We start from the raw sequence: 12,795 nt of genomic DNA on the forward strand, positions 1-12,795 counted from the left end.
TTCTACAAAACCAGTCACAAATATAATCGAGTACCGGAGGTCTATCACTCAGAAACCTAGTTCTCCGGGTACGTCAATTTCTAGTGTGTGTGTGGATTGGCAGATTTGGTAATTGCCTTGTCATCATAAATCTTTAGATAGATATATTTCTTGTCAATGGAGATTACTAATTTTCATTCTTTCAATGGAGTCTTAATAATATAAAAATTTTCAAATACAAAGTTTAATATTTTTTAAAATAATTCAAATCTAACAAATATTTTTTCATTTAATTCTTTTACACCAAAATTTATTCATGAAGTTTGTTTTAAATTAATTATTCAAATTAACTCATATAATTAAAAAATAACAGTTTTAATAGAAAAATAACTAATTCAAATGTAATGAACGCATACAAGATTAAAGCAAAAAAAAAAATGAATGTATAATAATCGACTATTTTTTTTACCCATTTCCCTTTTCGTTTAGGATCTTGAACCATTTTCTTTTTCATACATAATATTTTTTTCTATTACTTAAAAGGGGATGGTGGGAGGAGTTGACTTAATTTTATATATATATATATATAATAATCGACTATAAAAATTATAAATTTATAATACTTTAAGTATCTTATTCGACTAACAGAATTGGATTAATAGAAGTTAACTCTACTTGAATTTTTTTTTCAAAAAATAATAAAAATCTTATTAAATATATCAATTAATGATTATTTTAAATATATTGAGGTATAAATGTGTCTATTAAATCTGTCATAAAAGACATTAAATATTCTAAATATGGTTCCTAATATGATAGAAATTACTAGTACTTTCTTACGCAATAATCAGATGTTAGGAACTAAGGATATTCAAACATTTTTCAGTAATGTTTTTTTATGAACTGTTAAATGCTTATCTATTAAGCAATTATTAAATGTATTTGAAACAAGGAATACGAATAGTTAGTAACAAATAAATAGATCATGGTCTATAAAAATATAGTACATATTAAAAAATAATAATTTTTTACACTGTCTTTTTTTTCATCATTTCTTTTATAAAAAAAATTAATCCACACAGGCACATCAAATCATATTATATATTTTTTTACAATAAAAAACTTTAAAAAAATGTATAATTATTAGTAATATCCAAACTACAAAAAGTTCTAAAATTTAAAGTATCGAAGTGCATAATAATGATTACCTGTTTCAGAATGCAGAACATGTTATTGAGGAAAAACAAAATAATAAATTAAAAATATACATTAAATGAGAAAATGATTCTACACATAATATAAAAAAAGTTGTTCATAATCATTTAATTATAACTCATATGTATCATAAGCTTGTTAATTTTTAAAATATTTATTTTAAAATAATATATATATGGTGTAAAATTATTACACTGTTGGAATATATCCATTAAATTCATGTTAAATTGTGTAAAAACTTAAAAAGCATAGAAGGTAATAGTAGGGCTTGATGTCGGTTGAAAGTTCTAGTAGGAAAATGATTGGAAAGCCATAGCTTTGAGCCTTTCTCCGGTTGCCCTCTCAACACGGACCAACCAATATCATTGGCCCCATTAAACAAACTAAGACAGACAAGTGGTTTTCACTTTTCTGTCTTTAGTCTTCCTAATGATGGTCATGAGAGACCCACAACTACTATTTTAATCTTAGATTATATTTCCCCTGTTCAATTGACTTTTGTTGTTGTCGCACGCTAAGAGTCGATAATCTGAGTAAAAAAAAAAACTTATTAAGGATAGGTTTGGTCGAATTGAAGAGAATGAAATACATTAACAAAAAAATTTAAAATTAAAATAGAATGAGAAAAATATAAGATTCATTTTAAATAGTGAAAGTTTATCTTTAATTTCTTCTTAGCAACCAAATCTGTCTTAAGAAAATTATTTCACCATTTTGAAAAATATTATTTACTCTTCCCAATAAATAGATGCTAGTATCTATATTATATGTGATAAATTAGAATAAATAATTTGAAAAATAATATTTTCACTTTCTATATTTAATTATATGTTTTAAACTTTTTGATCTTTTTTGGACGTACATTTTACATACTATTCTCACAATTAGTTAAAATTATATTAAATAATTTTATCTTTATTATATATTTGACCTTCTTGACTACTGCTTATATGATAGTATATCTTTCAATCTACCATTTTTATCTGTCTTTAAATTGAGTTCCAATAATTTTTTAAAGAAATGGTTAATACTTAAAAAATAGTCATAACTACAATTATTTATTGTAAATGCAAAATATATTTTATACATTCAAATATATTAACTTATTATAAATTTTAATTATAATATAACCTGTATATTAAAAATATTTATTTTTTATAATTTTTAATTATATAAAAATACACGTATTAAAGTACTAATTAATTATAATGAGTCCACTAGCTATTTAATCACTTTATCCAACAAGGCATTATAGGTCATCTATTAAAAATTGTAGAGTCATTAGTTGCATCACACAACTGATATTCATTTTATAGCTTCAATCGTACAAAGCTATCTGGTTCTAGTGTGAATGAAAAGTAGGTAAAGGGAAAGAAAATGCTTTTTGTGCTCTTACTTTGATTGGGCAATGGGGTTTGGTTATTGTGTGAATTATCAGATAGGATATTTATTACTGTAGTATTTGTTGGGTGTTTGACAGAAATCCATGATTCATGGGCAAAAGGTTGGCAAGGTGATATACATGCTATTTCGCAATGGAAAATTACTCAGGGAAATGGGTAGACTAAGGAATCAGTAACTAATGCATGGTGATGACCTATTTACAGGTAATTAGGAGCCAACCTAACGCTTTATTGCATTGTTTATAAAGAGGGCATTTATTGATATCAACTATCGAGTTTGTAATGTTTCATTTTTATGTGAGTTTTTTCGGCATGGACTATTTCGTCATTTTTATTATCTTGATATTTTTATAAATATTAGATGAAAATGATGTATTTAACATTTTAAAATATTAAAAAGTATTCAATATTTTTTTATATACTAGCTAGTTGAAGAATAATTATTACAAATATCACTGTTAAGAAAATAAAAATTATTCATCTTGTATATATTTCTGTAGGATAATATATTTTGATTCCAATTTTTTTATTTTTTTTATCATTAATATATAAGTTATTGAATACTTGATTGCTCTCTAAAAGAATATTCATTGCTAGATGTTCGATAAGACTTTTGAATACTTAGTTAGAAATAATAATTAATAAATTCATAATGAGATTAATTTAAGTAAAAGACCAATTGCCAACTGTAAAAGATATTAGTCTTTATAAAGTAATCAACTACTGTTGAAGCATTTTTACCAGTAATCCTATCCATATTTATTTTTTAAAAAAATATTACCTAAAATATTTGAGAATATGTGAAATTGTGACTTAAATGTATAATATATAATTATTGCCTAAACCTCAAAGCATTGTCTAAGTTGTTTGTCCATAGTTTGAAATGTGTTGTCTAAAATACATGAAGCCTTGATATATTTATGACCTCAATACTTGTTGTTGGAGTATAAGTTTGAAACTGAAGTCACACATTAGATAGAAATTGACAAATTGAATAATATATAAATGGAAAAATCCAAAAATCTAATGTCTTAAGGATTTTAGATAAAATATGACAACAGTTTAATTACTTGTGTAGTGTGCTCTTGGTTCATTGTGACTTAAATATAATATATATATATATTGCCTGAACCTCAAATCATTGTCTAAGTTGCCTATCCACAGTATATTTATGTGATGTGCTCCTGGTTCATTAGTGTAATCTCACGCACAATAATTGATATCAAAGCTGTCCAATGTGTAGTTATCAAGCATTGGTCAAATCAAATTATAGATGCTTACATATAATTCGAACTCATATTTTAAAGCCTAAACCTACATTTCATTGGGCGAATAGACCTGACTAACCTAACTTATTTTCCACCTTCAATTTTAGACAACAATTCTTAAGTTTGTCAAATGACAAATAAAGATGGAGGTGTCATTATCACACTTCCTTAATAACTTAGCATAATTTAGGATTCAAAATCCAATTTATCAATTAATTTTAAAAGGCATATAGTTAATATACATGAACAAAAATCATATGTAGGTTAAAATATAAAGATTACAAATATAATTAATCTTTTTTTTATGTTATTCGCCTTGGCTGAATTTAATTTTTAAAGTTGTATCAAAAAAATTTGAGACTTCAAACAAAATTATAAGAAAGATTTAACGTATGAAGAATGAGAGAGAGAGAGAGATTTTGAAGAAAAAAAATTAGACTTAATTATCAATTTGATTCTTATATTGTTTAAAATATATAATTTGATCCCCAAATTTTAAAATGCTCCAATTAGGTCTTTCAATTGTTAAAATTGTTTCAATTAGGTCCCTTCCAACCAGTTGATGAGGTTGACGTAGTTAAGAACTTAAGATTGCAAATTTTAATGATTTTCACCTGTGAATAATGACGATTTATAATCGTTGCTATACTTATTATTGTTTTTAAATTAAAAATTAAATAAAAAATAAAGTAAAATTCTAACAAAGTGGCGTTTTTTAGCGCTCACTATTTGTAACACACCATGGTCATGGACACCATTAAACAACATCTTTGTACCTTCAAAATCAATGTCAAACAACAGCAACCACCATGCGACCACAGGGAGAAGACAAACAAACAACATCTACTCTATTATCCCCACTGTGACCACCCTCTATGTCATCATTATCTCTAGTGTGGTCGGTCACCCTTTGCATAACCTCACCCAGATCCACCGCTAACACCCATTGTCGCACCACAAAGAAAAGACAACCATGCATCAAAGAATGCATAGCTGAAGTAGCGTCGGAGAGAGGCACAACAAAGCAAAAATCTTTTTTATTGTTTTAGTGTCATGCAAGCATCATCCCTATGTAGCTCCCGTTCATTTTCTTTGTTGTTCCCTTCACTATCACCCTTCGCATCGCCACCAATCACGACTCAAGATGATCCTTCGGACAAGAACACTTGAGGGCCAATAACGGCAAATTTACCGTACAGGGCTTGTTTTACAAACAATTTACCAAAGGGGGTTCGTTTCTAAACAAATAACATGCAGGGTCTCTTTCCGACGTGGGTGCCGCCATTAACACTGGCGGGAAGCTTGAACCGCCAGTGCCAATGGCGGTAAGGAGGGTACCGCTAGTCCCACTTGCGGGACATGTGCTGAGTAGGAGAGAGGGGTGAGGGTGTGCCGCTGATGGCATCTGCGGGACAGGTGAGAGAGTGGGTGCCGCCAATGATGTTTGCGGCACAGGTGAGAGAAGGTGGTGCCGCCAGTACTGCCTGCGGGACACCTTCAGCTCCCTTGATGGGACGCATGAGAAGCCTGCTCACCTAGGGTTCACATGACTGAAACATGCACTGCACCTAGGGTTCAGTTTACGTTGAAGGCTTTGCAGACTTGCATTCTGAAAAGCATGTGAACGTTAAAAAATTTTGAACGTTGGGTTTAAGTTTTCAGCTATAAAAAAAATGTTGAACTCATTCTTTACTTACGTTTTTCCCTTACTGAGTTTGCTTTGTCTTTCTTTCTTCTTCACTTGAGAGATTATTGTACTGTGTTGTGATTGTTGTGCTGTGTTCGTGGTTCAAATTTCTCTAAAATTTAGTGCTTCTTGCTGTGCTTTCATCCTTCCTTGAAGTGCCCTTAGCCTTATCTTGGACATAAATTCCTGGTAAGTAAATATGTTAATATATATTATAAGTTTAAGTTAGTTAGTATTAGTATTAACAAATATTAGTATTAACAAATATTCTAAGTTAAGTTAGTTAGTATTTAAATAGTAGCTTAGTTATTATTAACAAAAGTTCTAAGTTTAAATTAGTTGATATGAGTAGCTATTCTGTTATTATTTTTTAAGTATTAATAGATATTTCAATGTTAGGTTAGTTAGTATGAAAATATTATTTGGTTAGGTTAATTAGTATGAAAATTTTATTTGGTTAGTTAGAATTAAAATTTTATTTAGTTATTGTTATTGTATATATTGTTAGATGTTATTTGGTTATTGTATATAATATTTTAGTATTAGTAGTAATTACAGCATAGCATAGAATATTATTATTAATTTTTTTTTATCAAAGAATGAGAATTTTATTATGAATTCTAGAAATATCTGTAAAATAAAATATATTCTAACTCAAGAAATATAAAGTTTTCTAAAATAATTATTCTTTCTTATCAACTTGTTTCAATTATTTTTCTAAATTTATTTTATTTGTATACTACATATGTTGTATAGAATCTAAATTAATTGTATTCTTAATTATTGGTAGAATTAAAATATATGATGTACTTTTGCATGGGGTTGACAAACTAATTATTCTTATGAGTTTTAAATAAGAAATTATTTTATAACTTAATCTCTCGTAAAAAAATTGTATAAATAAGTATAATTGAAAAGAATATTATATATTTGTTTAGTTAGTATAAAAATATTACGTGTATATATATTTAGTTGTGTATATTCTTAAATTTTATACATGTCATATTAGCTTTGTAGTATTAGGCATATATTTAGACGGATGATAGTTTAGTCTAATAAATATATATACATGCATCATACACATACGTAATATTAGATTTTTTAGTATTAGGCACAAGTTAATATTAACTTTAGGTATATATTTATAAATTTTAGACACACGTAAATTTTTAGTTTTTGTAATATTAAATATTTGACACTTAAATAAATAATTGTAATATTAGACACTTGACACACGTAAATTTATCTTTTTAGTATTATAATTTTGTATTTTAAATAAATGAGTTGATAATTTAATATTATTTAAGTTAATTATTTTTTAGTTAGAATGGTATATATATTATTTGTTAGTTTTAATTTGTACGTTAATATTATTTGTTTTAGAAAATTTAAGTGATTGAATATATGATACATTGTATATTATTATTATTTTTGTATATATATTATTGAAATGATTTTTTGCATTTCAATATTTGTTTGTATTATAAATAATTTGTTAGTCCATATTTTATTCAATTATTTATTTGTTAATTGTAGAAAAAAAATTACTAATAAATTAAAGTTTTCTTCACATGTATTTTAATTTATGTATAGAATATATTAAAAATTGACCAGTTTGATTTTTTACAAATTTATTGTTATATATTTAAAGTTTACTAATAAATTAAACTTTTCTTCACATGTATTATATTTTATTTTGCAGTAGCAATGGCATCTTCATCATCATCTTCATCACATATTAACATTAAATCTGGCCCCATCGATACTGATGTATTATGGATGCAACCTAAGCATGTTTCAGAACATGTTTGGAATGGGGAAGAAGAAAGGAAATTACATATTAGACGAGCTGTCCCCACGTATCAAGGGGAAGAACAAATTCCAGAACAAATTTTTCCTTTTCTTCAACAATCTGGTTTCGGGTGGATTATGAAGATGGGTTTCTTAAAAATAAATGTCTCACTAATTAGTGCTCTGATAGAAAGATGGAGGCCGGAAACACATACGTTTCACATGAGATGCGGAGAGTGTACTATCACTCTACAAGACGTCTCTGTGTTGTTAGGTATAAGTGTGGATGGTTTACCATTAATCGGCCCAACAAATCTTGATTGGGCTGATTTATGTGAGGAATTATTGGGAGTCAGACCACAAGAAGGTGAAATTAAAGGTAGTGTAGTTAAATTAAGTTGGCTGGCTCACCATTTTGATCAAATTAATAATGACGACGACGAAGAAGAAGTACGAAGGTTTGCCCATGCATGGATACTGAGATTTATTGGAGGTGTCTTGTTCGTTGACAAAACCAGTAACAGAGTTTCGGTAAGGTACCTTCAATTTTTACGTGACTTTGAACAATGTGGCAGATATGCATGGGGAGCTGCCGTACTTAGTTTTCTATACAGAGAGATGTGCAGTGCCACTGATTATAAAACTAAATCAATCGGAGGTATGTGCATCTTACTACAATTGTGGGCATGGGAACGATGTCCCACGTTGGCTCCAAAGAGGACTCCTTCCCACATAGAAAATACACCACTAGGGCACAGGTCAGTCATTTTTAACAGCGTCTTTCATTTTAATAGAATAAATGGTTTTAGGGTATATTAAATTTTATTCTTTGTAGGTGGCTGCGACGTGGAAACCAACATATCGGCAATGATGATGTGAAAGTTTTTCGTCGCAAGTTCGATATTATGAAACGTCATGAGGTAAGAACCATGCTATTGTATTTGTAAAATAAAAAATTATATGTCTTATTTTACTACAATGTTCACAACTATGTTGTTATATGCAGTTTGTGTGGGAGCCTTACCCATCAACCGTTATGTCATTCTTGCCTCCCGTTTGTTTAGTCGGAAGTCTCGCCTGGTACGCGGTGGTGCCACTAATTTGTTTCCAAGTTATTGAGTGGCACCAACCGGACAGAGTCTTGAGACAATTTGGGATGCAGCAACCAGTTCCAGAGTCTCCTTCACAACCCCTAAACATTCATGGCATAACATTAAAGGGGAAACATGACGAAAATTGGGGACAATTGTTCGCCCCAATGATTCAGCAGTGGAATAATCGCCATGCATTTAGGGTCGACGCTTATCCCCGACAAGAAGGCCTATTGAGTTTTAACTCGGACTACATGGTCTGGTATAGGCGAAAGACAAAGATGTTTGTTGACCCAGAAAATGCAAAGACGGCTACATTGGTATTTTTTAATTTTTTTTCAAATTTTAACTTGAACTTTTATTTAGTGATGGCCATTAATTTTGTTACCGTTACAAATGCAGGGTGAAGTTGCGGAGGCATTACAATACATGGTGTCTCCTCAAGGGAGGAAAACATGCACATTTGATGATCTCGTGCCTTATGTGGAAAAAATTACAATTTTATCCGAAGAGCAAGAGAGAGTCACTGAGCCAGTGTCACATGGTCCCGCATCAGAGCGTCAATTTCCCGCACAACAGTTTCACATGCTTCAGTCAAGTATTGAAACTCAGGGGATAGCCAGAAGAAGGGACACTGTTGAAGCGGAAGAATATTCCCAACAAATGGCGGAGCGTGGCCATGGAATGTATTACACGCCACAAACATTTGCTGAGTATCCGACACAGATGTATCAGTATCCTTTTCAGGGTCATGACACTGATACTTCTGCAACCCAGCAATCGTTCGGTGGTTTTGCGGAAACACAAGCTCAATTTTCATGGCCCACAATGACCCCTTCACAACAATATCATGGGCCAATTCCAACACCTAATGCCCCGTTAGGAACACAATGGAATGTACCGGGACAAATACCTAATACAGGTGACTTATTCGGTGTTGATTTGCGTAACGCATTTTCTGCGGAGGCTGACGAAGAAGAAGCGGGGAGGCATCGGGGCAGAAGAAATCCTGATCGCCAAGCACGAAGATGGGATCGACCATGTGGCACATCCTCACGGCATCACGGACACCAAAATGAATGATTTGCATGTCTCCGTTGATTAAGACTTTGTTGTATATTTGTAATTTGACATTCATGGCGTAATGTATGATATTCAGTTTATTAAGGCTTACTTATGGATAGAATTTATGTCGCGTATGAAACTATAATAATCAATGAACCCTAAAGCAAATAACAAAGGTAGCCAAAGGGAAAAAACTAATGTTTCTAAGTAACGATGAACTTCAATGTGAACTAAACCCTAACCCATAAAACATAAAAAGTATCACATAACCCTTAAAGATGAAACACTAACCCTAACCTATAAAATATAAGCACTTAGCCCTTAACTGTACCGAAATAAACCCTAATCCTAAAATAAAAACCTAACCCTAACCCCTAAAAATTAGCCCTAACCCAAAAATGTTCAGCACTAAACCCTAACCCAAAAATAAAAAACCTAACCCTAACCCCCTAAACATTAGTCATAACCCTAAAATGTTCATAACTAAACCCTAACACTAAAATAACAAACCTAACCCTAACCCCCTAAACATTAGTCATAACCCTAAAATGTTCATAACTAAACCCTAACACTAAAATACCAAACCTAACCATAACCCCCTAAACATTAGTCATAACCCAAAAAAGTTCATAACTAAACCCTAACCCAAAAATAAAAAACCTAACCCTAACCCCATAAACATTAGTCATAACCCAAAAATGTTCATAACTAACCCCTAACACTAAAATAACAAACCTAACCCTAACCCCCTAAACATTAGTCATAACCCTAAAATGTTCATAACTAACCCCTAGCCCTAAAATAAAAAACCTAACCCTAACCCCATAAACATTAGTCATGACCCTAAAATGTTCACAACTAAACCCTAGCCCTAAAATAAAAAACCTAAACCTAACCCCTAAAAATTAGTCCTAGCTCCAAAATTTTCATAACTAAACCCTACCCCTAAAATAAAAAAACTAAGCCTAACCCTAAAAAATAAGAACTAAACCCTTACCCTTAAAAAAAAGTAATTTTATTTCAACTTCTAAATGTAATTGTATTTCCCTAAAAAATAAGAACTAAACCCTTACCCTTAAAAAAAAGAAATTTTATTTCAACTTCTAAATGTAATTGTATTTCCCTAAAAAATAAGAACTAAACCCTTACCCTTAAAAAAAAGAAATTTTATTTCAACTTCTAAATGTAATTGTATTTCCCTAAAAAACAAGAACTAAACCCTAACCCTTCAAATAAAAAACATAACCCTAAAATGTTCAGAACTAAACCCTAACCCTAACCACTAAAAATTAGTCCTAACTCTAAGATTTTCACAACTAAACCCTAACCCTAAAATAAAAAACTAAACCCTAACCGTTATACATGAGTTAGCCCTAACCACTAAAATAAATAAAAAAGTAACCCTAAAACCTAACATAAAAAGAACTTAACATGAACCCCTAAACAATAAGCACTAAACCCTAAAATAAAAAATAAGAACTAAACCCTTACCCCTAAAATATAAGAACTAAACCCTAACGCTTAAACAAAAAAACTAACCCTATCCATAAAATATTAGAACTAAACCCTAACCCCTAACAAATAAGAAGTAACCCCTGACCCCTAAAAAATTAAGAAGTAACCCTAACCCTTCAAATTCAAAAACATAACCCTAGACCTAAACTAAAAAAAATTAGCCCTAACCCATAACATATAAGAAGTAACCCCTAACCCCTAAAAATAAATAAGAACTAACCCTAACCCTTCAATTTTAAAAAACTTAGCCGTAATCCCATAGTTCTAAACACTAAAACCTAAGGCTTAGACCCTAAACACTAAACCAAAATACTTAGACACTAAACCATAATGACTAAGTCCATAGTTTGTCATTGTAGATAGTTAAAAAAACTAAGGTAGACAAAATACTTACACACTAACGTTTCTAACTAACGATCAGCACCAATGTCACTCAACCTCGATTGATCCACTCCATTTATTTCAACTTCTAAATGTAATTTTATTTCATTAGAAGCACACATTCAACAAAAAGTAACTGACGATTTCATTGAAGACCAACAAGTAAATACATTGAACAAAACCTAAAGCAATACAAGATCGTCATGTAACATACATAAATCAATTAAATGAATTACTCCCACGGTCAGATTGCATTGGACATCGACGCCTATTGTGCCCTTCAGCTCCACATCTACTACATTTTTGTCGGTGGTCAGATGGTTCGACCCAATCCATCTCATTCCTTATCCTTGTTGATTTTGGCCGACCTTTCGCACGAATTGTAGTTGGGTCAGGGATTAGTGTCCATGCCTCATCAGAAGGAGGAATTGCCGCTTCATTCCCAAGAGGCCACCACTGTGCGGAGTATGCTTTTAAGATGTGTTCATTGGTGTAAACAACATCTATATATTGGTAGTAGTTCATGCTCACGTAACCACAAGCTGCAATAATGTGTGAACATGGATAGTGAAGCGCAGAATACCTTCCGCATTGACAATAATGGCCATTCAAGTTAACTGCCCATTTTTGTCCGCCACGTTGCGTGATAGGATTGAAGGTCTCCTCTACTTCAAACCTTGTCGAGTGGATATCGTACACACGAACGATGTGCGAACAAGCTTGTTCTTGATTTTTCCTAAGTTCTGTAACAAGCTTAGAACAATAAACTTGGCCTTCTCTTAATTGTCTTTGGGCTTGGCGACCACGATCAACAAAGTACTTTCGGCACCTACTATATGTTGACTTGACCAATGCTGTTATTGGAATGCTGCGACAATCTTTCAACACCTTATTGACACATTCTGATAGGTTGGTTGTCATGTGACCATATCGTCGTCCAGATGTATCGTAAGCCATGCTCCATTTTTCCTTTGAAATGTGATCAATCCATCTTGCTATGGCTGGACTCAGTTGACGAAATTTTTCTAAGTTTTGATCAAACACATGCTTGCAAGGAGTGTACGCTGCATCAAATTTGTTATCATCAAAAGTTGTACGTAGACATCAAACTCAAATTAAATTAATGTATAAAATCAACCTTACCCAATTTCTTGAACATCTCTTTTTGTTTCGCGTTGTTGAATTTGCGATTGAAATTGCTGGCTATGTGTCGGACGCAGTACACATGATAACCGTGGGGAGGTTGCCAACCAAGATGTTCGTTAGCGACAACAGATTTTATACTCGCGTGACGATCAGATATTAGACAAATTCCATTCTTATCTGTGACGTGTTCACGCAAGTGGGCCAAAAACCATGACCATGCTGTTAGCGTCTCGCCTTCGACCACGGCGAATGCT

The 12,795-nt window shown here is 31.4% G+C and overlaps 1 protein-coding gene across 1 annotated transcript; it reads left to right on the top strand.

Moving 5' to 3' along the window:
• Nucleotides 1-8,421: 8,421 nt before the first annotated feature.
• On the top strand, nucleotides 8,422-9,598 carry LOC114401565. The gene is made up of 2 exons (XM_028364103.1): nucleotides 8,422-8,754; nucleotides 8,837-9,598. The coding sequence occupies exons 1-2, from the start codon at nucleotides 8,500-8,502 to the stop codon at nucleotides 9,515-9,517; spliced, it is 936 nt and encodes a 311-aa protein (XP_028219904.1). The 5' UTR covers nucleotides 8,422-8,499; the 3' UTR covers nucleotides 9,518-9,598.
• The last annotated feature ends 3,197 nt before the right edge of the window (nucleotides 9,599-12,795 follow it).

This window comes from Glycine soja, chromosome 20 (assembly GCF_004193775.1).
Source record: "Glycine soja cultivar W05 chromosome 20, ASM419377v2, whole genome shotgun sequence".
Classification (NCBI taxonomy): Eukaryota; Viridiplantae; Streptophyta; class Magnoliopsida; order Fabales; family Fabaceae; genus Glycine; species Glycine soja.